Source organism: Epinephelus lanceolatus, chromosome 10 (genome assembly GCF_041903045.1).
Source record: "Epinephelus lanceolatus isolate andai-2023 chromosome 10, ASM4190304v1, whole genome shotgun sequence".
Classification (NCBI taxonomy): Eukaryota; Metazoa; Chordata; class Actinopteri; order Perciformes; family Serranidae; genus Epinephelus; species Epinephelus lanceolatus.
The window spans coordinates 15,681,377-15,706,615 of record NC_135743.1 but is presented as its reverse complement, the minus strand read 5'-3'; the positions used below and the strand labels follow the sequence as shown (position 1 = coordinate 15,706,615).

The window sequence follows — 25,239 nt, the reverse complement described above, 5'->3', positions numbered from 1 at the left end:
GTTTTCCAAGGCACTGGAAGACAACAAAGGCTCCAAAATTGAAAGAATGGGTTAAAGCAATGGTGGAAATAGCATCTTATGAATGTAAGCTCAGTAGAATAAATGGCAATCAGAAGAGAGGAGTGTCTTCTTGGGACCAACTATGGACTCATCAAAATGGAGGATAAGCCTACGTAATTGTGAACCTGCTCTGTGAATATGTGACCCTGTAGAGTGATGTATGAAGGCATTTGTGACGTTTCTGTCTGTTTGTTTCCTTGTGTGCCGAGAAGACGAGTAAAACTTCCCACTGATGAATCAAACAAGTGATGACAAGACATCTTAAAAGATTTATTATGTTTCACAGATTAATGGAAATTGTCCCACACTTCAATTAAATCAACAGACAAACATAATGAATATTCAGTAATACAAATAAAAAACAGGGGACCCAACTTAAGTGAGAACATCTTTGACCAGTCTGATTCATTTGTACACAGTTATTACAACCATATCCGACTGACACACAGTACAGCTGCTCACTTGTTAGCTGATCTGGGTTTGTGAAGAAGCTCTACAAAGCTCTTACATTATGTCGTACAATTTGTCACACTGTACACACCTCATTCTTTTTCTTGTTTTTCCAACATGTGCTTCAACTTTTTGAATTTATTCTTTCCGATCCTCTTCTTTGCTTTCATGGGTGTTGTTCTCTTTTTGCCCTGCTTCTTCTCAAATCTGCTCTTGTCCTTTTTGTCAGCCTTTGATGCTTTCATTTCATCAGCTGTCTTCACTTTCACAGTCTCTCCGTCCATCTTGGCCACCTTTGCCTTTTTTGGTCCAGTAGGTGAGTCCTTTTTGCCTTTTGGCTTGATGTTTGCTGTTCCATTGGCTTGGGTTTTCCCCTTGAAGCCGGGGACACTCTTCTTAGCCTTGTCACTTTTGGATGGTTTCTCTTCAGGAGAGTCTGGAACAGCCATCGCCTCGGGAGCATCTGCGCTTTCTTCCTCTACAGAAATAACAGACGCAGAGGATGAGTTCACGTTTAACAGGGTAACTATCATGATGAAAGTTGGCATGTGCTCGTAAGAGGAAGTGTTACCTTTTCCTGTGGGTGCAGTAGGAATTACATTGGAGAATTTCTTCAGCTTGGCCACAAAAAACCCATCCATATTGTGGGAATGAGGGTAAAATCGGCGAGACAGTCGCAGAGTTGGATGGAATCTACGTTCTCTGAATCTAAAAAAATGAAAAATAAATTAAGGGTTGAAGGTCAGAGTATTTGCAACAGAATAAAAACATACTGCAATTATCTTATTTACCTGGTGAAGCCTTCTTTGCCAAAGTCAAGTCCAGTGGGAACTAATTTGACGTTCCTTTTCTTCAAAGCGTAGTCCACCACCCATTCATTCTCCTCCACCTGATGGAACACATTTTTATCAATGCCTAACCCTTCTTCTAAATACTCACAAGTAACATGGAAACCTAAAAATGAATTAGCTGCCTGTAGAGTACACGTACCATTATTGAACATGTGCAGTAGACCAGATATCCTCCCGTAGGGGACTCAGCATTCACAGAGTCGATGGCAGATAGAATCAGTTCTTTCTGTAAGTGAGCGGAGCGCTGGATGTCGGCCTCGTCCTGTCAGGAAATAACAAAGCATTAAAAACTGTTTAAAACCAAAAGTGAGCATATATATGCATGGATGACATGACAGCTCCCCAAAAGGGAAACCCAAACATGTTGATACCTGCAACATAGGTCATAAACACTGCCTTCTCCATGTTAGCAGACAGAATATTGACCAAACTAACAAAGGTAGCTCTTATCATGCTGTTGTATGTTTAATAGTTTGTTTTTCTTATAAGTTTGGTTTTAATTTGATGCTATAAAAAGGGGGTTCAATGTGATGACTGACAGCTGTGTGTGCCAATCGAGCACTTGCAAACAATGGCGCTGCTGCCATTAGTCAGATGGCAGGAGTTCAATACAGCGCAGATTCTGGGTGTATTCCAAATCACATACTTTTTCTTTTTACTTTTAGTATGTACTACAACTGCCCTTAAAAAGTACGAACACAGTCGACCCTCTTTCTCATAAATCCGTTACCTTGGAGATAAAACAAAATGCTGTTCACCAAGCTCGCCAGACAAGGAAGTCAACCCAGAGCTCTGCAGTTGTTACTTTGGGATGCATGTAGTTTAACTTTGAAGTTATAACTGAATAGATTCTAACATACATTCACAACAGTTAAATTACATATGCATTTCTCTGTCATTGTTATTTTTATAGCTATGTCCTTTTAATGTTGGTCATCTTTTTGATTATTTTGTTCATTTAAACAATCAATATTCCTATTATTACTATTCACCTGGTCATTAGTCACTTGAATACACTGTCATCCATCACTGTGACTTCTGAGAGCTGTCAACGAGCTCTTAAGCTGTCATCTGTTTGCAGCTCAGGCAATGTAATGTATTTTCCGCTGCACTGAGAATAGCCAGAAGAGCATGCTGGCTTGCATACTGCAAAATATATCCCAATGTAGTAGAACATCCTGGTATTTTTGGCATACTGCATTTGACATACTATGTATTGGGCCATACTAAATCTTCTTCTGGCATACTACTGTATATAGTATGGTAATATGGGTATCGGAACACACAGTCCGGCTTCAAACAATGTCACCAGCGCAAGATGGCAGTGGCCTTATGTGGGATGTTTTGGCTTCATTTTTTTGTATAGTGGAGGGAAGTAGAAACGCTTTGTCCATCTTTATATACAGTCATTAGCGTATACATAAACAGTGAAAGGTGTTTTACCTTACTGGTCTTCACAGCTGGATCTTTAGCGATGACTCCAGTTCCTGAGCATGGAGCATCGAGCAGCACTCTATCGAACCCACCCATCACCTGCAGGCAAAGTTTTCAACAGGTTAGTTCATTCTGTAAAGCCACATAAAGTAAATGTAAACCACAGAGATAATGTTACTCTACAGATGTATGAGCATTACCTTTGGGAACTGCCTTCCATCGTAGTTACAAACAACAGTGTTGGTGACCCCCAGACGGTGGATGTTGCCCACCACACTCTTCAACCTGTCAGCGTTGGCGTCATTGGCCACGATCATCCCCGTGTTTCTCATCAGCTGAGCTGAGGGTGGAACATTTAAATAAACTGAGTTCATTTGCATGTGAGAAAAGTTTGTATTTGCCTACATTGCAGCTGAAACAGTCTTGCGTAGCCAGACCTATCCACACAGCGCTGTGTAAGTGCAAGAAAATGGTCTGGAAGCACACGTTATTGTTCTGCTATAGAGGAGAAAATGCTCTGACTTGTTTGTATTTCTGTAAACCAATCACAAGCCCAGGATGCAGTGGTGGTGCCAAAACAAAGTATCACAAAGTATAACTGCAGCACATCTTACCAATATAGGTGGTCTTGCCTCCTGGAGCTGAGCTCATATCTAACACCAACTCTCCCTCCTGTGGAGAGAGCGCCATGACAGGAAGAAAACTGGAGGCTCCTTGCAGCATGTACTGACCAGAGAGATACTCTGGGGTTGCACCTGTTTTAAAACATGTAAAGAATTACAGTTAAAGCTTGTGTGGCTACAGTCAGCCTCAGATATTCTTCAATAAAAGATCCTTAATAGCTCGAGTCAGATCCTTGATGTGAAGGTGCTGAAACTTACCTACAGGTACTGAGGAGTCATAGATGACCAAACCCACTTTAGACCATTTCCCCAGCGGATCAAGGTTCACTCCTCTGTTGATCAGGGCCTAAACGTGGAGAAACACAAACCACACTGACACATGAGCACTTGAAGGCAGTATTTGACATTAGACAATACCAGTGAAGTGTTTTGGTGAGGGGTTTTCCTTGGTGGTTTATGGGTTAATGACACTCCGAACTAAAGCCAAACATTTCTCTTTTATTCTGAAGTTTTATTTCTGCCACTTTTTTTTCTGAAAAGGCTATGGTGAATGTAAATTTTGTTCTGCAAACTGCTTTTGTAGAACTCATATATCAATGTTATTTCCTTGATGTAAAGTGCCGTTAAATCCTGTAAACAAATTCATTACAGTATATTTATACTTCATTTGTGCTTTTTATTGAGTTGACTAACTAGAAATAATACAAAGCACATGTGGAATTTTGAATTTGAAAATATTGCATTTGCCATTTAATGTCTCCCCCACGCCGTGCAGTTACCTGTGCAAGATCCCTCCTCCTTGTTTTCAGTGTGTTCGTCCGAATAGTGACAGGTCTGTGAATTTCATTGGCCTCGAGGAAATCAACCAGCTGTAAACAAGAAAGGAGAAAAATTTTTAATTATAGAAAAAAAAGAAAGCAGCACAGTCAAAAATGTTAACTCATTTAAGACCCAGACACATCAAAGAACTAATGACGACAGAGTACTGTTGCCTGTGTCTTGGCCAGAAAGTTGCACTTGAACACACCGCACAGACTACAGTTAACGGCCAATGAGCACCTACATTCTGCACTTGCGTGAGTGGAAATAACTAAATACCAGCAGCCAGGCAGCGGTGGTCTGTATTCGTCATTCAAAAATGGAAGGAAACTGGAAGACCAGAAGACCGTCAAGACGGATACAAGACGCTATTTAGCCAGTTAGCACATTGACAGGGAGGGGATTTCTCTCACTTACAGGCTCCACCACCGATTGAACATGCTGAATCAAACTAAAAACTGCTGAAAAGGGAGTACGAGTGCCAACAGTGAGGGACACAGTGCAAAATTAGGGTGACAGATTCTCACCGATGGCCCGACACAAACCAACGACTGACGTCACCTTGGTGTGTCAGGGACCCTAAACCCAGCTCTCAATCAGGTGTTGACAACTGCCATGTGTTAAAACTTTATAACTGTGTACATCAATCAATTCAAATATGTTGAAAAGGACATCAGAATGTGTTCTGTTCAGCACTACAGGGGGGAAAAGAAATTACCCACCTCTGAGAGAGGGAAGATGTCCATTAATTTCTCGATGAGGAAAATGTTGTAGCTGTAATAAGTACAGAGATCCTTCTTCAGAAGAGAGATGTACTCTGCTCTCTCTTTCCCCTCCTCTCTTTTTGTTGAGAAATTACAAAGGACATCAATGTTGTCTTTTATTCTCTGATAGATTGTCTTCAGGTCCAGAGGCAGAACACCTAAAAATGCAGATAAGAAAGGGATTTAGACTTCTTGCAAATGTATTTCCATTTCCTCCTTTAAAGTAGATTAATCTTAATCAGAAAAAAAAGTAGGTTTTCACATACAAGAAATCTGCCTTGATGTAATAATAAACAGAGAAAATATACTACTTGTACAATTGAATAAGAAATGACAATAAAAATATGAAAACAATATTACAAAAATAACTGTAAGTCACACACCTTCCTTCTCAGCTTCCTCCGCACCAGGTAGCCTAAACGTATCCATCTCATCTATGTTTGCTTGTACTGTGTCTTCCTCATCCATGTCAGCATCTGATTTCTGTTCCTCATCATCATCGTCTTCATCTTTGTCATCTTCCTCATCATCGTCGTCATCTTCATCACTTTCTAGACCCATGGTTTCCTTCAGCTTCTTCTCCTTCTTGGCTGCACGCTCAATGGGAAGAAGCTGAATGTGGGAAAACAAGGAAAGTAACTTACTAAATCATACTGACTTTTAATTTTACCACATTAGTCACATTAGTTTTTCTGACATATCAACAGTTAGGTGGGAGGAAATTTGGCATCTCTATAAAAAAGAAATCAGGGACTGTATCAGCAAATTTGCAGTTTGGGGAAAAATTACATTTTTACATCTGAACCGAAATTTCAGTAAAATTTCCAGTCTTCAAAAAAGAAAATAAAAAAAAGTTATAGGAGAACCATTTTACATACTTCCTCTTCATCACTTTCTTCTTCCGCTGCTTTCTCACTACTCTCTTCATCAAGTGCACCATAGTCATCAACCATTTCATCGTCGTCATCATCATTTTCGTCGTCTTCCTCATCATCGTCGTCCTCTTCCACTTCTTTCATTTCTACTTTGGCACCCTTCTTTCCTTGGACTTTTCCTCCCTTCTGTGGCTGCTGCTGCTCTTCCTCCTCCTCCTCGTCTTCCTCTTCCTCCCAGTGTTCATCACTGTCATCCTTACTTTCAGCTTCTTCAAGTTTGCGCTTCCTCTTCGCTGGTTTCAACCATTTGCTGTTCTCATCAGTGAATCCTTTACAGAAAAATAAACAGAAGATAAACACCAAGTACACATTCTACAACTTAAAAAAATAACTACTCTAGCAGCAACAATTCAGACACACACATTTAACGTTTTTTGTTTTCTTTGCAGGTGCTGGGTAGTAACCATCTGCATGTGTGTATACAAAAAACATCACAGCCACATTCACACTGCTGTGTTTACCTTTCTTGGGCTTTTCCTCAGCAGCGCCTTTCGGCTTTTTCAGATTCTGGACTCTTTTTGCAGCTCTGTAAAATGACAATATGAATGAGCAACTTGTAAACACAGTAATATTATTTCATATTGTATTCAGACTACCTCTTACCTTTGCCTGCCTCTCCTCGACAGACGTTTTGATTCAGTTTCCTCTGCAAACAAAAACAAACATTGTGAGAAACAAGGCATAATGATGCAGTCAGCAAAATGAACAAGTGGTTCGTAAACTTTAAATTTCCAGAGTGAATGTGTGTCTTTACAAACAGCTGATAGAAAAAGGACACAATAATCACCATCAGTTATAAACTTGGCCAACTCAGTCTCTGCTCCTTGCTGCTTCCTGGATTTTTTCCCCGGCCCTCTCTTCACCTTGTTGGTGGGATCCAACTTCCGACCCATGACTCCGATCTACACAGACACCCTGAAAAGCAAAGGGAAATAATGTGTCATCTTTTTAAGGCCAGTGCATTATAACAATGTCATTGTTTATGAGCAGATGCCACTGTTGGTGCTGTCTTTAGCCCATGTTGTGCTGTAAAGCCCAGTTTCTACCAAGCAGTCCAGTGCCATTCCGGTCAGTTCAGTACACATTAGAACGGTTATTTTTGCATTTCCATTGTCAAAAGTTGCAGATGGTAACAACAAACCCATTTCTTTTCGTCCCCTTTTTCTGTCAACCCTCTGTAGAGGTACCTAGCACACTGATCTGATACTAAAAGGTGGAGCTGGAAACAGCAGTCCATCTATTGGTCAATAGAGAACATCATTCTTGCTCAGGGGTGAGCAATGGGACTCATGTGCTTAGAGAAGCACACAACATACCTACACATACTTAGAGTTAAGTCACAGCATGCTGTACTGAACTTAATTTAGTTAAATGATAATGTTTAAGGGATTGTTTAAGGGATTTACTTGGGACTAATCTGACCACCATAACAGAAATATCGCAGACACATTTAATCCATGCCACATAGGTTTAATAGAGACAGTGTTTTTATCCTACTTGAATTTTTGTCAGGTCAAAATGCTGACCACTAACCCCCCAAAAATATGATCAGTGTTAAGCTATCTCTATAACCTGCAGCTTAAAGGTTTTGGGCTAAGACAGCACTATTACTCCCACTCATGGGCACAACTATGTGTATCAGGGATTGTAACATGTTGTCCTAAACTGTAAAAAGGCACAAAAAATAGAGGATACATATTTTGATAAACTGAGAAATGTTTGTGACCTTTTCTTTTATTGGACATGAACTATATCCTAATTTTCCTCTGATGTGTGTTTAACTTAAGGCTGTTGACCTTTATAAACTTATATTGAGAGTTTCATTAGGATATATGAGCTTCCATATAATAATCCTGTAAACACAAATATGCAGGTCTTTTGACCGCAGTCATTATGGGAAGCAGAATGACAGGGGACAGATATTTATTAGTAATCAAAGACAGTCAAATAAAGAAATTGCTAAAACCTGAGCTCTGTAGCCATTAAATTATTAAAAGGAATCTAGAAAGTGGTGACTGAGCTCTGGTTAAACAGGTGTGCAGACCAACTGTCAGAGACATGTCACATGTGGCCTGCTATAATCATCTGACAAAAACATTTCCATAGTCATCTTTAAAAGTGATCAAGAGGGAGGCCATATGCAAGAGAAAATGGTCTCGCACTTCACTCTGATTACCACAGATACATATTTTTACTTTCTACTTTCTTTATGGTATTTCAATGGATCCAAAATTAAATTCCTGGAGATATAGCTACCCTAAATATTAAATTATAAGGCCTTCAAACGCTTCTGCACGTTTGCAGTGACAGAGTAATGACAGAATAAAGTGCAACGAGCAGCCACACAGTAAATTAACATTAGTTGACCAAACTCCCCATGTCGTGTTTACAAGCTCAAATCAAGACCTCGGTTGTTGACACAGACAGACTGACTGAGTCTTTGCCTAACGCAGCATAAAGTCTCCACATACTCACCGAAAAATCTGCTCCTGTTATCCAACTTTTAACTGTACGGTGGAGGATAAAATACCCACACGTGAATTTTCCTTCAACACGTTGTAGAAGTGCATCCGGCGCGCGTCAGTGACGTAACGATGGTGGCGAACACGCGAGCGCATACACAGAAACCGCTCAGGAGGTTACGGTTTTTGTACATATATAAAATAACGAAACGTTATTTCATTATTATTGTACATAAAATGTTGTTTGCTATGTTAAAAGGCGCAAAGTAGACACTTGCTATCAGCACCCGCTTGTGAACGCGCACTTCTGCCGTGACGTACACATTCCGCGACAGTCCATCCGAAGGCGTCATGGCGGCTCCTAATGAGAAGAAGCGTGGTCTTGAACATTTGGACGAATATGAGCCTAAACCAGCGAAACACCTCCGCAGCCTGCACGACCGTATGGCAGAGAGGAGACTGGTTGTTATTCTGGAGGGAGCCTCGTTAGAAACAGTGAAGGTAAAGCCTCAGGGTCGCGTGTGTGTGTGTGTTGTTGTGACGCAGCCCCCTGACTGCTGCAAGTGGAAGTGACATCAGTAATTATACATTTAAACTGGGGCTAACTAATGAAATAAGTGCATGTTTTGTATTTTACAGGTCGGAAAAACCTTTGAGCTGTTAAACTGTGACCAACACAAAAATATTATTGTCAAAAGTGGAAGAAATCCAGGACATATAAGACCAGACATCACACATCAGGTAAGCACTCATGTAGTGTGTACAACTTGTGTCTGTCATGACTGATAGATACAGAGAAGTGTTATTTCGTTTTAGTTCATATTATTTGCATCACTGTAAAAGAGTTTTAGAGGTCAGAAATGGGGCTTGTCAGAATCAGCTCCAGTAAGTGTGTACACATTCAGGACAAGGAGCTGGACTGTGATTTTCGTTACTCTCAATGTACATGCAGAGAAATGGATTTAACACTTAAAAACAAGGGCAACAAAGGTAAACAAGGTAAACATTATTATCTGACTACTATGTATATGTACACTGGTAAGCCAGAACATTAACACTGGTGGCTGGTGAAGTGAAAAACAAATTATCTTGTTACAATGCAGTGTTCTGCTGTGAAACCTTGAACCTTGCCACCTGCCGTACTCCACCATCACAGACCAAGTGCCTCCCTCATGGCTACAGCAATCTCTTATGGCAGTGACCCTCCAGCGGAAAAATACACCATGCAGTCACCATAGAAACTGTTCAGGAATGGCCCAAAGAACGTGACAAAGGGCTCAAGGCACGACTTGGCCTCCAAATTCCCCAAATCCCAGTCTGATCGAGCATCTGTCACATGAGCAATCTATAGTGGGGCCTTTTTGGATCAGACATGGCTGTGACCCTGGGGGTGTCCTGTGATGTCTGGCAGCAGGGTGCTGCTGGTGGATCCTTTGAGTCTTGTAGGTTGTGAGGCGGGGTACCAACATGCCCCACGGATGCTTGATCACATTGGGATCTAGGGAATTGGGAAGCGAGGTTGAAGCCTCGAGCTCTTTGTCACATTTGTGGCATCAAGTGGCATCCACAGGAATGTCAGGACCTAAGGTTTCCCAGCAGAATATTGTATTGTGACCAAAGGATCAATGTTATTCTATCCACCTGCTAGTGGTTTTAATGTTTTGGCTGATTGGAGTATGTATGTAATTGTCTACAATGATATTTGTAGACAGTGAGTCAGTGGTGCAATCCATATCAGCTCTTTAAAGCAGTACTGATATGAATTACATTTTAATGCCAGTATTTGTGTATTCGTAGAACTGTTTTTTTTTTTTGTTTTTTGTTTTTTTTCCCACAGAATAAAAACTCAAATAAACAAAAAAATAGTAGCGGTGAATCAGTGTCGCATTTTACAAATACTTGACCCATCAAGCATGTCTGAAAATAGGCTTCAAAAACCATATTGGTCCATCTCCTGTGACTGTGTTCATATTTAAAAAATTAAACATCTCATTTCCTTGTGCCAGTGTCTGCTCATGCTGATGGACAGTCCACTGAACAGGGCAGGCCTGCTGCAGGTTTACATCCACACAGAGAAAAATGCCTTAATAGAGATCAACCCACAGACCCGCATCCCAAGAACCTTCACTCGTTTCTGTGGCCTCATGGGTAAATTATGTGTTAAATTGCTTTCTGTGTATAAACTGCATATATATATGTTGAGTTTTTCTATGCTGTGGTTTCATGTTGTAAACTCCTCTTCAGTTGATATCCTAATTATTCCTTCCTCTCCTCTACTTTAGTTCAGCTGCTGCACAAGCTGAGTGTCAGGGCCGCTGATGGTCCTCAGAAGCTTCTGAGGATGATTAAAAACCCTGTGTCTGACCACCTGCCTCCCGGCTGCCCCCGCATTTCCACCTCCTTCTCTGCTGGGGAGGCCGTCTGTCCCCGGACTTTGGTGCCAGAGGGACCGGCTGCAGTGGTGATTGGAGCTTTTGCACACGGAGCGGTGAGAAAAGGCTTTAGATGGCAGCTGATTCACTGCTTTAAGAATCAAATATCTGTGTTACTGATCTCTTTGTCTTTATTAGGTGAATGTGGACTACACAGAGAAGACGGTCTCCATCAGTAACTACCCCCTCTCTGGGGCACTGACCTGTGCCAAGATATGCTCTGCCTTCGAGGAAGTCTGGGGTGTCCTGTGACAGACAGTCAATAAACTATTGGTGTTGACTCGACAGAGACAGCAGAGTACATTGACTTTTTTAATGGACTAGGAATGGATATGATGTCCATTTCACTAGTGCTGCCACATGAACTACAGACGTGTCCTGTTATACACTGTATGTGTATACCTATTTGATGGTGTTTGGCTACCATGTGGAATATAAAAAGATTTCTATTTCCTTTTCATGTAGAAGCATGTTTTTATATTTTTATGAATTGCACCAATTACTGGGTTTTGGATTATCAATCAATACAGTTACATTAAAACATCTCAAAAAATGAAGAGTGGTTTTCTTTCATATAGACTTAGAAGAGTGAAATACACAGTGGAGACTAAATACTATGAGATGAGCCTACTTTTTTGCAAGGTACATTATTTCCCTGGGAACATGGATCCAAAGTGTAAAATGAAAATAAGTCATCAGAAAACCCATTTTCAACTCAGCTGATGCATCAAAAGAGAATATACAATATCCAGTTGCTGCAAAGGTTTGAGTTTATTAAGCTCACCATGTACTACTCTAAATGCTAATAGTAGTAAGCTCTTCTCCTGGCAACCCGACGCTGGCTCCGTCTGGGTGGCTGTCTTTTCTGGGAAAATTTATATGGATGTCGGGTTTGCTTTGGTCAACGTCTCCGGGCCCTGTGAGCCTTCCTTGGTGCCTTGCGAACCTGTGCTGCTTGGCTCGTTGCAGATCTGCGTTTATTCCCTGCTGGCTTCGGCGATTTTCCTTTTGCTTTGGGTGTCTTCTTTCTTGGTTTGTGGGATTTGGCTGCTGGTTTATGAGTTTTGCCGTCTGGTTTGTGCGATGTGACTGCTGGTTTGAGGGTCTCTCCTATTTGTTTGTGTGATTTGGCTGCTGGTTTACGGGTCTTGCCTTGTGGTTTGTGCGATGTGGCTGCTGGTTTGAGAGTCTCTCCTGTTCGTTTGTGTAATTTGGTTGTTCGGCTGATCTTGCCTTTTGGTTGGGTACTCTTTCTGGCTGGTCTCTGTGACTTTTCTGCTCCTTTGGGAGATCTGCTGGTGTTTTTTCTCTGCTCAGGATCTCCTTTTGGTTTTGGAGATTTCACAGTGCTTGTCCTCACTTGCTTTGTTTCAGGCTGTTTCTGATTTTTCTTTAAAAACAAAACAAAACAGTGAATTCCAGGAAATACTGAATTATTGCTGACAAGACAAACCTGTTGTATAGCATCACACAGGAAAGAAAACTGCTGCACTAAATGGATTGAAACTTTCAAGTATGTTCCACTTTTGGCCACATCCCAATAAAATATATGTTTGTCGTTCAGCCCAATTTAGGAGCAAACGTGTTATCAAATCATATGGGCAAAAGTTCTTTTACCTTATTGTTGAGTCTGAATGTGACACTCCTAGTAGTCCGTATAAGTGTGTCATTGTTAACCAGCCTTTGAGTCACTGCGTTCACCCGCCTGTTGTTCTTGGTAACATCATAGCCTCCAGCGGCCAGCGCCTGCTTAAGCTCCGCCATGGAGATACCACCTCGGTGTCTGCACTGGGAAACCACATTGAGGATGAGGTGGCGCACATCGGCTGGGGTCGGCTTTGCACTGTTTGTCTTGGGTGCATTGTCGATCTTAGTTTGAATCTGATACTTGAAAAGGCGAAAAGGAGTCTCTGAAAGATCAATAAAGACAAAAGAAGGTTGTGTGACATGGTACAAAAAAGGAGATATAAGAATAAATGTCACAACACTGGAATTTCTAACCTTGACATAAGATTTTGAAAAATACTGATATTCAATATAATGTTTGACACCATGTGGGGAGATTGACATTGATGGCATAAAAATTTGAATTTTTCTCCAAAGCTATATAAAGCAAGACTATAACATGGCAATGACAACTTTTCTTAGAGAACAGCAAATTGACATGAGTAAACATTAACAATATAAGAGCACCTTTCTCCCCTCCTCTAACAGCACAAGGCCTCAGGACAACCCTCACACAATCCAGCCAAACCAAGTTATAGCTAAAGAAAAAGAAAACAACATCAACTATTGGACATCTACCACATATTGGGGGCAGCAGTAGCTCAGTCCATAGGGACTTGGGTTGGGAACCGGAGGGTCGCCTGTTCGAGTCCCCGTCCGGACCAAAATATGGAGCGTGGACTGGTGGCTGGAGAGGTGCCACCTCCTGGGCACTGCCGAGATGCCCTTGAGCAAGGCACTGAACCCCCAACCGCTTGAGGCGCCTGACCAAAGGGCAGCCCCCTCACTCTGACATCTCTCCAATTGTGCATGTATAGGTCCTGTTTGTGCATGTGTGTGTCTTTCAGAACTGTGTGTAATTGACAAGCAAACATTGAAAACATTGAATTTCCCCTCAGGGGGATTAATAAAATGAATAAACTTAACTTAACTTAAAAAAACAAAACAAACCCAAATGCGATTTGGCCCTAAACAGACAGTACACAATTGCAAGCTACTGACCGCTGTGACAGATCAGAAACTGAGAAAGATACTGACTATGTACAGACTCAATGATCACAGCCTGGCCATAGAGACTGGCAGACACAGGCAGACCTGGCTGCCCAGAGAAGACAGGCTGTGTTGGGGCGTCGGTAGCATAGTGGATAGTGCCGGCGCCCCATGTACAGAGGCGATGCCTCGCTGCAGCGGTTGCACGTTCAACTCCAGCTTGCAGCCCTTTGCTGCATGTCAACCCCCACTCTCTCTCTCTCTCTCTCTCTCTCTCTCTCTCTCACCCCATTTCAATCTGTCCTGTCCATTAAAGGCAAAATACCCCAAAAAATAATCTTAAAAAAAAAAAAAACCCTGATTATCACTAAGGGCTGACACTTGAGTACACCAAGGGCATGTCCTCTGTATTTAATTTGTAAAGTTCTACAATAATAATATTAAATAAAAACATGCACAGACAGTGAATATTTCATATATTTTCCTAATTTTCTTTGATTTAAAAATGTGTAAATATTTCACTGTCAAAATTTCCCAATAACAGCTCATCTGCCATGTAAAGTCCAGAAACTCGAGGTCTCCTTTTGTTTTCCTCACAAGCTAACATTTGGTTAAATGCTGACTGAAGCGAGTTAAAAATATGATAAAAGACTAGATAAGATAAAAAATAAATAAATAAATAAACTTGTAACTTGAAGTATCCTTAAGTTTAGCTAGCTGTAAATACTGCTTTAAGTGGCTAGCTAAAGTTAGCTACCTGCTAACTAGCTGCTAGCTAACTAGCTGCTAGCTAACTAGCTGTTAGCTAACTAGCTGCTAGCTAAAATGGCCGTAACCGTTACTTACTTGGCAAAGAGGCTTTCCCCCTCCCGGTGGACTCCACTTGGTCCTGGATGGCCCGTTTCAACAGCCGGCCCAAACGCTTTACTCCAGCTTTTCCGAGGCCTAACCCGGTCAGAGTTTTGTAAGGTCTCCTTGTTAGCTTGGTCACCTTTGACGGTGTATTTTCTCTTGCTTTAACGTTACTGTGTCTATTAGCATTTTCGGTGGCGCCCTTGGGTGAGGCTGTTTTGACGGTGTCTTTCCTCCGCATTTTCGCTGTTAGCCTATTTTATGTTTCAGATGGAAATCTAAAAACTGCCCAGCTAATTGTTGGAGTCTGACAGACACATATGGCCTGATTATCAAACAGTAAGTGTGTGATTTCTTTGAAAATATAACAACTCTTTAGTAGCTGTTGGAGGTGATTGTTAACATCACCTAGGAGACAGACGTTTAAAATTAAAATTAATGGGTGTTTTTTTTTTTTTTTTTTTTTTTTTTTTTTTTTACCATGGCAGTGGACAAAGTAATAATGTAGATCAGTGAAATGAAACGTTTTCAAATGTTTATTTCAGTTACAAGCATATGTAACAGCTTGTGCAGTCTATGGAAATCCAAACATCTCTTAACAGCTACTTATACAAAAAATGTCAGTGTTTTTATCTGTACTTACTGTCAGTACTCTTACCATAAACGTCTGGTATAATAAACTATCCCTGTAACAACAGTTTGTAAACATTCACAGTGTGCTCAATTTCTACAGCACCAAGTGGATAGTTTGGCCAGACAATCCATAACAATTAACAACTCTAAAAAACAAAGCCTGCTGGTCTCCAGAGGAGTGTACTCAGCAGGTTTGTAATGAATGCTGCTGTGTTTTGTTGAGGCACTGCAGGCTTGTAGGACACAGGTCAGATTTGGCACAAATCACTGTGATCAAGAAGGAGGGCTCCAAGGGCATGAATTCACTGTATGGGTCTGAGTCACAGTTAACCTGGAAAAGGGTTATAATAAAACACGTTAGAGCAATAGCAGAGAGAAAAGGAGATGACAATGGTAACCTGATAATAAAAGCACGCTACCTGAGAAAAAGATGAGAGAAACAGATGAGTGTGTGATAGTCCTGAGATGGAGGTGTCACTCGGATGGTTCTTTAGACTCTGACGATATGCCTGAGGATAAAAATGTGGATGTATGAGCTCAGTGTTGCACACACAGATGACTGAAGCCAGAAGATGACTGCTCACCTGCAATGCTATCTGCAGTGCAGAGTACTGCACCCACACCTCCTGCTGCTGAGCCGCTGAGAGAGAAAACACTCCACCTCGGCCTGCTTTTTCTGTCACAGTGAGGTAGTGAGCCCACACACATTCCCCCACAGCACGCACCGTCTCACTTTGAGAGTAAACTGAAGCACAACACAGAGATTGATATGAAGCTTGTTAAATCATCTGACAGTAGAGTGTAAAGAAGGCAGTTTTAACATCTGAAAAACAGTTTATTAAAGGGACAGTTCACCCCAAAATCAAATATACATATTTTTTTCTCTTAACATGAGTGCTGTTACTCTGTCTAGATTGTTTTGGTGTCAGTTGCCGTGTGTTGGCGATATTGGCTGTAGAGATGCCTGCCTTCTCTCGGATATAATTGAACTAAATGGCACTCGGCTTAAAAATACATTTAAAAAACTCAACAGCAATGTCTTTTTCCAGAAATCATTACCCAGTTACTCAAGGTAATCCACAGACCTTGTTTGTGATCAGCTTCATAGAGGAACTTTTTTCTCTCTTTGAAGACGGAGCAAAATCGTGCTCGCTGGAGGGGGAAACTATCGGCGCCGCAATATACAACCAAGGATTAAAAGCTAACAAAATAGCGGTAGCTAGCTAAAAACATTTGATATCAGCATGTTGTCAGTTCATCGCCGTGTTCCTTCTTACCTTACTAATCTTGGTGAGATGATCCCACTGAATGGCCAGAAATGACATACTTTGATATTTACAACTATTTGATCGAATCACTAGGTGAGATCATCACCATCATTTAAGCCCATCAACGATCAAAAGCAGGCCTTACATAGCTTAGTTAGCTTCACCCTCTACAGTTTGTCTGACCAAATAGCAAAGTGCTCGCTGCATGTATTCGTAGAGTGAGGTTTTTCCATATTTTCCTGCTGATGTCTCACGTCTTATTGCTTAAAAGCTCATTTTTTTCTGGTTCAGCAGCTTGTAATAAATGAGTTATGGATTCTTTACCATGTTGGTGGGGGTGGGACTCAAATACACTCAGTCTTCATTGAACTACATCGACCAACCATATCACCACGCAGAAAGAAGAGTGCATTTACCTCTAGCTCACCTAGCACCACTGAGGTAGGTAACGTTTCCACTCAGGCAAGGAGGACGCCATTAACATTTACATCTTGCGCTGTCAAGAGCACAAGCCTCTTATCCATGAGTAGATGCACGCTTCCTTCTGCGCAGTGATACTGTTGGTGGGTGTAGTATGATAGAGAGAAAATAGTTCCTACGTGAAAAAGCTCACAACAAGGTCTGCGGATTATCTTGAGTGACCAGGTAATGATTAATGGAAAAAGACACTGCTGTTGAGTTTTTCAAATGTTTGTGGGTTAATCTAGACTGATAAATAGCACTACAGGTAATTGAAAAAATACTTTTGTTTTTGGGGTGAATTGTCCTGTTAAGGGGATCAACTGTGTACGTAACCCAAACAGAACAAATGTGAGCTTCTCTTACTATCAGGCAGAAGCAGGTGGAGGACATCTTTGGCTATAAGGAAACCTATTACACCATAATTCATTGCCCTGTTAAGAAATAAAACAAAGAGTGTACTGTAATGTTCAGTAATAAGTATCGTATGAACACACTTTAATAGTTAAAATCACGACACATTACCTTGGATAGGTGGGATGGAAGAGAGGAGGGACGAACATTCCCATGGGAAATAGGAGCTCATTACCGAGGAGGAACGGTGTGGCAGCCAGACTAAAAGAAAAGATTAAACACATGTTCAAAACATTCATATCGACTCTCAACTTCAAGAATAGAGGCAGACACTTACATATCAGCTGCTTCAGTCTGCTCAGTCAAGAGTTTACTGCGTCTTTTTTGCCACAAGGACAGGAGCTGTAAGTAGTTGTAGAAGAAGCTCTGTGTGCTGACAGTAACCTGGAATCAAAACAAAAGTTGTGTTAAATGAGTTCAGATGGATTTAACTCAAGATAATCTCAGCTGGAAAGAGGTTAATAATCTGCTAGAGCCAGCAGAGGTCTGTAATATACCTTGGAAAAAAGCAGGTCAAGCTCAGCCTCACTTGACATCTCTTTCATTGTCCAAAGTCTTGGAATTAAAGACTGAACCTGGAGGAAGACAGGCCTTTATTAATATCAAATCAACAAAAGTAGTTTCAGGAAGTACAAAAACAATTCATGCTTCACTTATTACCTTTTTCATGACAGTCTGGAGAGACGTCTGATTCGTCCACTTGAGTTTATGTAATTTGGACTTGAAGGAGGAAAAGATATTTTGAATAATTTCCTCTGCCTGTTGAACAATGAAAATCTTAAATACATATCAGCTTTAAAATTGGATTGCTACGAAATTCATTAAGTCCCAAAGCCCCATAATGGCTACTCACCTCTCTGTGTGCTGTCCTTTCACTGAGAAGGTGTGTAAGGACTGAATCAAATCCTCTCTCAGTTTCTAACAAACACTGTTCCCAGCGAGGAGCTACCTGATGAAGAGACCCATAATGAAGATGTGATTAAACAAACAAGCTCACAGGTATCATCTTTTTAAAAAGTACATTTGCTTTGTTTGACTCACTCCTTCAGTGTTGCCCAGAGCCACAGACAAATTCCTCTCTGTTTCAGAAAACCTGCTGTCGAGAGCAGGCATCAGGGTGTGCAGCAGATTGAGGACCATGAAAGTGTGAACGGGGCCGCTGAGTGGAGTGAAATGTGACAGCACAAGGTAAAAAAAAGGAAAAATCTATCCATATTTGATTGTGGGATGTTTTGTGCCACTTACAATACCTGGTGCTCAGCTCGTGCCTGTTCAGCCATTTGCTAATGACGCGGGACATTTGCACAATGTAGGGTAAGTTATGCAGAAGTACGTGATCATCTTCAACGAGAGGCAGCGGATGGAAAACGGCCTGCAGACAGCCCAGCCAATCAATGGCAGGGGCCTGGCTCTGTGGGTAAATACATGTGAAGAAAATCAATCAGTAACAACTGATTCAGTGTGGCGGTATTTGAAACCGCCTACTACATACTACCGACTAGCGTTAATCACCACGCACTGCTAGCATAGTAGGCAGTTTGAATACAGCCTATGTGTGTATAGTGACCCATCATCCTGCTCTCCTTGTACCTGTAGCTCTCTGATTGTCATGCGCTGATAGAGCTGCCCTTTTGACAGGCGATACTGCAGAGGTGTTGCAGCCACAGCGAGCTCAGAGGACAGAGAGATGAACGTGCCCACGTGGATCATGCTCCTGCTGGCCGGGGCCCCCAACAGTGCCAGGTACTCCTCACACGATGCCAAGAAGGGACGTAGCGTCTGGATGAATGAGAATGATAAAGGAATGCATTACTGGGATGGATGAATATTGTTTACTCATAAAAAAAGACATCTCTTGAATCAATAGTGGTCTGGCTAAGTCACCAACCTGAGTTTTAGCGTGAGACTTCATTGTCTTGCTGTTCCATTCAATCGGGATCAACAGATCTGGCTGATCAATCTGTTGACAGAGAGGAGACTTGAGTTAAAGCAATAAGACAAATCCTACGTTGCTATGGCAGTGCTCCCACCAGCATGTCAAATGATCTTAATGGAGACTGACCTGTATGTATCGTTTTGTTGTCCTGCGGGTAATTTCATTTGGGTCTTTGCCCACATAGAGGTTGAAGAATGGAAAGGTGGCGTAATCTCTCATGAGCAGGCTCAGGGTAGAGTTGAATTCAGTCTGATTCCACTGGCCAGATACTGCCCAGCCTCCCAGCTGCACACAGACAGACAGAGAGAGAGATATTACACAATCATTATAGACAGCATGATTGAGCCATACCTCAAGCATGGCTAAAAATCTTGCTATGATAGTGGTAGGGTGCAGCTTTTCTTTGTGTCCTTTGTTGCCTGGGATGCCAAGTTCAACAGACAGTTTCATGTATACTGATGTTTAAAGCAATATGTCACTGCTGGAAACATGGTCTTTTCACAAAACTGGGTTGTCAATGTAGTAGAAAGATGCAAATTCCCTTGAAATTGGTGCTACAAGGGGAAGGAAAACCATCAATTACCAGAATGTACTATGGCGCATTGGACCAATAAATGCTCTGGCTGGTAGGTGACGTTTGTCCATTTTGACACAAGAAACAGTATTTCACTTGGCTGGTAACAAATGATCTCGAATTACAGTAAACCAGTGAGGTAAAATATGTTTCTGAAAATATTTGAGGCAAGAAATCGGCAATGCAGCAACACTCTTGATTCATATTTGATCAGCACTAACTAGTTTTACCATTTTATTTCAGTTTTTTCAGCCGTTTGTTACCACTTGATACCACTTCCTGTTCACAGATTCTCATATGACAGCCAAACAGTGCACTAAAATGTGTTTCTGAAGACATTTGAGGCGAGAAATAGGCAATACAGTAATAGCACCTATAAATAATTGGTCAGTGCTGCCCAGTGGTGTAGTGGTAGTTGATGAGGTGGGTGTACTAGGTAGATAGGTAGGTTACAGATGAGGAAGTGGGCATACTCTCCTAATGGCTGTTTAGCTGATAGGTGGGTATACTGTCACTGGATAGAAAAAGAAGTGGGTATACCCCGTATACCTGAGTATACCCTCCACTACACCACTGGTGCTGCCTAATTTTACAGTTTGAGAGAAAGAGGAGCGGGTCTCTCTTTCAATACGCATCTATACTCTTTGTGTGTATGAAAATGTTAAGTACAATCTGCAGTTCAAGCTAAAACCGCGGAGCATGTTATCCAGTGCTGGGAAATGAGCAGGGAGATCTTGGCGCTGGTAAAATGGAAGGAAGTTTACCACAGTTCATTTACAGTATCCCTTTAAAGAGAAGTGATAAGGGAACATGGTATTTAACAACCTGTCTTTTGGGATTTATCAGCCAAAGGCCCACATTTTAAAACCAAGTAATTATCTCACTTTCTGGATGAGTGTGAGGAAGGGCTCTGCTCCAGCGGTCTGTATAGATCTGGTGTCCAAACAGGAATGGTAAAATGCTCTGGCCTTCTGCACAGCTGTACTACCCGGACTGTCGTTTGATTCTTCAAAAAAGGAACAACAAAAACACGATTCAGAGAATACATTGATATAATGATGCAGAAATATGTTAGAGGATATTTTGGTTGCAGAATACTACCCAAAATCTCCTTGAGATACTGCAGCAGCATGGTTTTTCTGTCCAGCATATTCTCCTCTCTCACTCCTCTGTCTTCTCTCTCTGTACTCTGTCTGATCCTGTCCGGCCACACAGCCTTTCCCTTCAGGTTCTGTGGATGTCCAGGGATGCCCTGACCTCTCTGCCTCCCCCCACTGTCCAGTGAAAGTCTGTCAGATCCACATGTGAACAAGAAGTAATCACAAGGCTGCGTGAAGGGATCAGCAGACATGGACAGACGGGCTGAGGCCAACTGACAGGCCGAGGAGAGACATGGAGTCACTACAGGGAAGAGTACAACAAGAGTTGAGACAAAACATCAAATCCTGAATTCATGGTGTCACGTTGTGTTTCTCTGGAGGCCTACCTTTGTCTGTCTGGTTATTGCTTCGGTTTTGAAGATTACGGTGCATATGGTAAATAAGTCCCCAAACAGAACCACAAAATAAGAACCCATAAAAGAAGAGGAGCAGCCTTCGACAGTTTATCCACTCTGGCTCTGCTTGCCGCTGGTTTTCGGGGTTAGGCTCTGACAGCTGCAGCTCAGGCTGGAACTGGCTTTGTTGATGGGGATCTTGGGTGGGGAGTGGTAGCTGAAACAGAGGTGGAGGCCGCAGCCCCCTCTCAGGTTCTTGCTGTGATGATGGCTGGATTGATAACTGAGGCTGGAAGTGAGCAAGTGGAACGACAGTGTAACTGTACAGAACTAAACACAATATTTTGGGGATTTTTCCCCTGCTGATGTAGCCTATTTACTCAGTAGTGACTGATATACATACATACAGTAAAACTTCAATTAAAAGCCTTAGTCCCAATTAAACACCAAGCCCTTTGACTAGCTCGGTGTGGCTACACATTTTGACAAATAAAGGCCTGTCTCAATTAGACGCCTGATCTGGTTGCCAAGCAATTCATTTTTTTATAGAAGTTCTTTGAATGTATAAAAGCGGGTTGTTGGCTACCTCAAATTATGTGTCTGTTCCTTGATTATCATGTAAGTTGAGCATAAAAATCAATCTAAGTTGTGAGTATTTTTTTTATCAGGATAGAGTGTTGTGATGAGAGGAGATATTTACTTGATTTAAGTCTTACGTGTAGCAAGTAAGGAAGCTATATATTAGCTATACATTGGTTTAATGTAGATGCTCTGAAACAGAAACATTGGCTGGAAATTGTCGAAGGCATTCTCGTCATGGAAAAGTTTACAAGTGTTTTGAAAATGAAAGAGAATACAATTTTAAAAGAACTTAAAAAAATGGGAACATTTATATGGGACATGACGCCAGCTAAATAAATGCCTAATTAGAAGATAAATATTGAAACATTTACAAGCCAATTGCTGTTACTGTATATTTTTAGTTTGTATTCTATTCTATTATTGCTTGTGTTGATGTTGTGCTCTTCTATTTATAGCTTTGCAAAAAGTTAGTAAAAACTTAGGTGAGAAAGAAAACGTGTTGAGGAAGACAAATTTTGTGTACATGAGTGTGGTCATCAGCTCGTCATGTCTCATGTCCTGTCTCTTTTATCTGATCTTTTATAGAACTTGGCCCGAAACACTCCACAAGACCTAACACTGATGTGTAGTATCCCAGAAGCCCCTGATCATCCATTGTTAATTTTTGATCACAGATTGAGTCATTTCCACTGTTCTGCACCACACCTAGAAGCCTCTCAGTATTTCCTCAAAAAACAACCACACAGAGTTTCTGATCTCACCACCAAGTTTTAATCAGAGCAACTGTAACATTAGCTTAAATGGCATAAATAAATACTTAAATAACTCCAGTGACATGTACTTAACAGTTCAGTTAACTCATAGCTCAGGTTAATATCACCAGCACTGACTCGCAGCTTGTCTATGTACAGTATGTTTTCTGTCTGAAGTCTTCCAAAGTCACCAGAAAATGCTGATAAGAACAACATCATTTTATATTGTGGCAAAAATAATTTGAGCACATTGCAGACCGCACGAAACCACACAATCTAAATAATATCGCCCAGGAACACACATGGCTCTGCTCCAGTTTCCAGCAACAACAACAACAAAAAACACTTTTCATTACTGTGTAAACACAGCTTCATAATAACATGGCCAACTTTTAGTGTTTTTTAAAAGGTCTTACCTCAAGCTGTATGGGAGTTTCACTCATTCTTAGTAGATGGATGTGTTGCTCTGTGTTTCTCCTGCGTTTTTGCATCCTCTGTGTTGTACATGTGATGTTTCACAGGGGCTCCCTCCTCCTGCTGTCCATCCGTCAGACAGCTGTCATCACAGCTCTCTATCTCTCTTCGTCACTCACTTCTTTCCTCATATGACACTCTGATAAAAACAACTCTGCTGGCTAGGTCTCACTCTCTTCTCCAGAGCACACATAATTAGCCAAAGACTATGGTTCTGCTCTGGGAACTATGTCTGGATGTTTTGTTTTTGAACCATGGCAGAACTCAACATGTGGACTCTAACTTGTGTTTTTCTTTCCTTCCTGTCTGCAGGGTTAAAGGCTTACAGAAAAGGAAAAGGTCTCAGCTGGTAAGTGGAGGCCAACAAATTGGTTTTGCTTATGAATTGTTACATGGCATTAAATGAGGGCAAGCACTTCCTGGAGAGTAAACACTCTCAGATGCACACGCACGCATGTCCGCTGTCGTCATTATCAGTGCAACACATGGCTGTTAACAACTGATACAGCTGTTTGGCATCCTGGAGGTCATGTATCAGTGTAGCTCAGTGAAACACGTTTCATAGACGTCACATGGAGGCCGACCAGTGACTAACTCTAATTGTTTGCAACTTTTTGGTGACTATTCAGTGCATACCCTATTTCATATATCGTCCAGAACTCAAACATTATAGTGTGAATACTGCTAAAGTGGGACACTTTCAGATAATTTACCTTCTGTGTCAGTTTTAATTATGATCTAACTGTCTCAGCCCCTCTCATGACACTATTTTAAATAGCTTTAGAGCTCTAGAATGCTACACAGAAGAAAAAAGAGAGAAACACGTAACACAGGATGGATGACTCTTACTCAAACACACCACATTTTCCAGGAGTTATTGTCTGGGACACCTTTACTGGCAAACTGGGACACTTAAACCACATTCTGTTGTTATTTCAGTATAGGTCTAATGGATTAAATGCAGAGATTTAATACAAACAACAGTTTAAACATGTTTTTATTAAAGGAGGGGTTCAGGTACAGCAGATTCATTATCTTCCTTCTCCTTCCTTTGCCCACTTGCAGTATGTTTAAATTATTTTGTATAAATTTAATGTTAAAAAATAGGAACCTTCATGAATATCTCTTCTTATAACTAATTCACACAGGCTTAATTTCATTTATGCTCTCTGTATAGAAGGTTAGTCTATATGTCAGTACAGCCAGTGCAAATAAATGCTTCCCTGTCTTCAATGAGGCCACGATCCAATATTCGGTCGTCTTGGTAACATTTTCACCACCATATCTGGCTTCGCAAATACTGCAAATGTCCCAGCCATCAAAGCTTTCTTTAGGTAGTGTATTAAAATGTATATTACTGGTTAGGTATGAAGTACCTCCATCTCGACAGCTGACAGGAAGAGACTCAACAGACTGACAAAGAAGGCCAGCTGTGTCCTGGGGCGCTCTCTTGACCCGCTGGACGTGGTGGGAGAAAGGAGAATGCTAGCCAAGCTATCATCCCTTATGGTCAACATGTCCCACCCCATGCAGGACACTTTGTCAGCACTGGGCAGCTCGTTCAGTGACTGGCTGCTTCACCCGCTGTGCTGTCAGACTATACATCCAACACTGCTCCCAGTGGACCACACATACGAAAACTATGGACAATCAAACATCATTCATGTGAGGTATCTGTGTCTGTATATACCAACTGTGAAATATCTACACTTGATGTGTACAATAATGACCAGACTCCGGCTCCTATAAGAAACTTAGGACTGAATCATCCTCAATTTAATGATGAATGTTTCCCACAAAACTGTGTTATTGAACTTTTTACTCAGTGTTCATGTCTAATTATAACAAAAGCCCAAATGCTAAAAATATTGTAGGCCTACAAGTTCCTTCTCATATGGTGTTTCTTTGGTGTTGGCCTAACTGTAGGTAGGGGAAGCACAATATAAGGTGTCTGGTAGTGATGAACCTACAATTATGACCTGAATCTGCAGCTTTCTTTATCTTCACAGAGCTTTACAGTGAGCTTCAGCTCATTGTTTCACTGTCCAGCCCACAATTTTACTGTTTTGCTTTACTGTCTTTGCTCTAATGATGTGTTTTGCTCTAAAAACCTACTATTCACTACCTGCTCAGCAGCAAACAGCAGAACAACACAGTTAGGGACTAGCTGTTGCACATAGTGGAGCATTAAGGAGCTAAAGGGACAGATATTAATTTAATATATGACAAATATTTATCAGGTGGACAAGAGACCA

The 25,239-nt window shown here is 41.3% G+C and overlaps 4 protein-coding genes across 5 annotated transcripts; 1 reads left to right on the top strand and 3 right to left on the bottom strand.

Moving 5' to 3' along the window:
- Nucleotides 1-309: 309 nt before the first annotated feature.
- Nucleotides 310-8,522, bottom strand: nop2 (NOP2 nucleolar protein homolog (yeast)). 2 transcript variants are annotated; one of them, XM_033639777.2, is made up of 16 exons: nt 8,412-8,522; nt 6,724-6,851; nt 6,540-6,582; nt 6,398-6,462; nt 5,880-6,205; nt 5,385-5,613; nt 4,960-5,159; nt 4,198-4,287; nt 3,677-3,764; nt 3,410-3,550; nt 2,996-3,135; nt 2,805-2,894; nt 1,501-1,623; nt 1,302-1,399; nt 1,082-1,218; nt 310-988 (listed from the first exon to the last, which is right to left on the bottom strand). In XM_033639777.2, exons 2-16 carry the CDS (start codon nt 6,827-6,829, stop codon nt 603-605), a joined length of 2,262 nt encoding a protein of 753 aa, XP_033495668.2. In that variant the 5' UTR covers nt 6,830-6,851; nt 8,412-8,522; the 3' UTR covers nt 310-602. The 2 variants fall into 2 exon arrangements, with proteins under 2 accessions (XP_033495668.2, XP_033495669.2); XM_033639778.2 differs by having other exon boundaries at nt 6,724-6,838; nt 8,412-8,516.
- A 209-nt stretch (nt 8,523-8,731) lies between these two features.
- On the top strand, nt 8,732-11,119 carry emg1 (EMG1 N1-specific pseudouridine methyltransferase). Its single transcript, XM_033640749.2, has 5 exons — nt 8,732-8,899; nt 9,038-9,139; nt 10,405-10,546; nt 10,681-10,886; nt 10,969-11,119. The coding sequence occupies exons 1-5, from the start codon at nt 8,750-8,752 to the stop codon at nt 11,080-11,082; spliced, it is 714 nt and encodes a 237-aa protein (XP_033496640.1). The 5' UTR covers nt 8,732-8,749; the 3' UTR covers nt 11,083-11,119.
- Nucleotides 11,120-11,240: 121 nt separating this feature from the next.
- Nucleotides 11,241-14,766, bottom strand: LOC117265923 (uncharacterized). Its single transcript, XM_033640748.2, has 3 exons — nt 14,392-14,766; nt 12,448-12,740; nt 11,241-12,220 (listed from the first exon to the last, which is right to left on the bottom strand). Exons 1-3 carry the CDS (start codon nt 14,636-14,638, stop codon nt 11,732-11,734), a joined length of 1,029 nt encoding a protein of 342 aa, XP_033496639.1. The 5' UTR covers nt 14,639-14,766; the 3' UTR covers nt 11,241-11,731.
- A 144-nt stretch (nt 14,767-14,910) lies between these two features.
- kel (Kell metallo-endopeptidase (Kell blood group)) lies at nt 14,911-23,145 on the bottom strand. The gene is made up of 18 exons (XM_033640747.2): nt 22,927-23,145; nt 21,168-21,465; nt 20,783-21,082; nt 20,566-20,687; nt 19,234-19,392; nt 19,060-19,131; nt 18,762-18,950; nt 18,422-18,582; nt 18,213-18,330; nt 18,025-18,120; nt 17,832-17,930; nt 17,669-17,746; nt 17,449-17,555; nt 17,283-17,372; nt 17,124-17,191; nt 15,615-15,775; nt 15,450-15,539; nt 14,911-15,361 (listed from the first exon to the last, which is right to left on the bottom strand). Exons 1-18 carry the CDS (start codon nt 22,999-23,001, stop codon nt 15,215-15,217), a joined length of 2,430 nt encoding a protein of 809 aa, XP_033496638.1. The 5' UTR covers nt 23,002-23,145; the 3' UTR covers nt 14,911-15,214.
- Between the last annotated feature and the right edge of the window lie 2,094 nt (nt 23,146-25,239).

What these genes read in the sequence shown, in the direction of transcription:
- emg1 (XM_033640749.2), top strand. Translation starts at nt 8,750, where the DNA reads ATGGCGGCTCCTAATGAGAAGAAGCGTGGTCTTGAACATTTGGACGAA. An exon ending in CCTCGTTAGAAACAGTGAAG is followed by an intron (nt 8,900 to 9,037) that starts GTAAAGCCTCAG and finishes TGTATTTTACAG; the next exon opens with GTCGGAAAAACCTTTGAGCT. An exon ending in GACCAGACATCACACATCAG is followed by an intron (nt 9,140 to 10,404) that starts GTAAGCACTCAT and finishes TCCTTGTGCCAG; the next exon opens with TGTCTGCTCATGCTGATGGA.
- kel (XM_033640747.2), bottom strand. Translation starts at nt 23,001, where the DNA reads ATGCAAAAACGCAGGAGAAACACAGAGCAACACATCCATCTACTAAGA. An exon ending in TCCTCACACTCATCCAGAAA is followed by an intron (nt 19,393 to 20,565) that starts GTGAGATAATTA and finishes GTCTGTGTGCAG; the next exon opens with CTGGGAGGCTGGGCAGTATC. An exon ending in TTCTCTCATCTTTTTCTCAG is followed by an intron (nt 15,362 to 15,449) that starts GTAGCGTGCTTT and finishes ACCCTTTTCCAG; the next exon opens with GTTAACTGTGACTCAGACCC.
- nop2 (XM_033639777.2), bottom strand. Translation starts at nt 6,829, where the DNA reads ATGGGTCGGAAGTTGGATCCCACCAACAAGGTGAAGAGAGGGCCGGGG. An exon ending in ACATCTTCCCTCTCTCAGAG is followed by an intron (nt 4,288 to 4,959) that starts GTGGGTAATTTC and finishes TCTTGTTTACAG; the next exon opens with CTGGTTGATTTCCTCGAGGC. An exon ending in AGGCAAGACCACCTATATTG is followed by an intron (nt 3,136 to 3,409) that starts GTAAGATGTGCT and finishes TTCCACCCTCAG; the next exon opens with CTCAGCTGATGAGAAACACG.
- LOC117265923 (XM_033640748.2), bottom strand. Translation starts at nt 14,638, where the DNA reads ATGCGGAGGAAAGACACCGTCAAAACAGCCTCACCCAAGGGCGCCACC. An exon ending in GGGGAAAGCCTCTTTGCCAA is followed by an intron (nt 12,741 to 14,391) that starts GTAAGTAACGGT and finishes TTGATCTTTCAG; the next exon opens with AGACTCCTTTTCGCCTTTTC. An exon ending in CATTCAGACTCAACAATAAG is followed by an intron (nt 12,221 to 12,447) that starts GTAAAAGAACTT and finishes TTGTTTTTAAAG; the next exon opens with AAAAATCAGAAACAGCCTGA.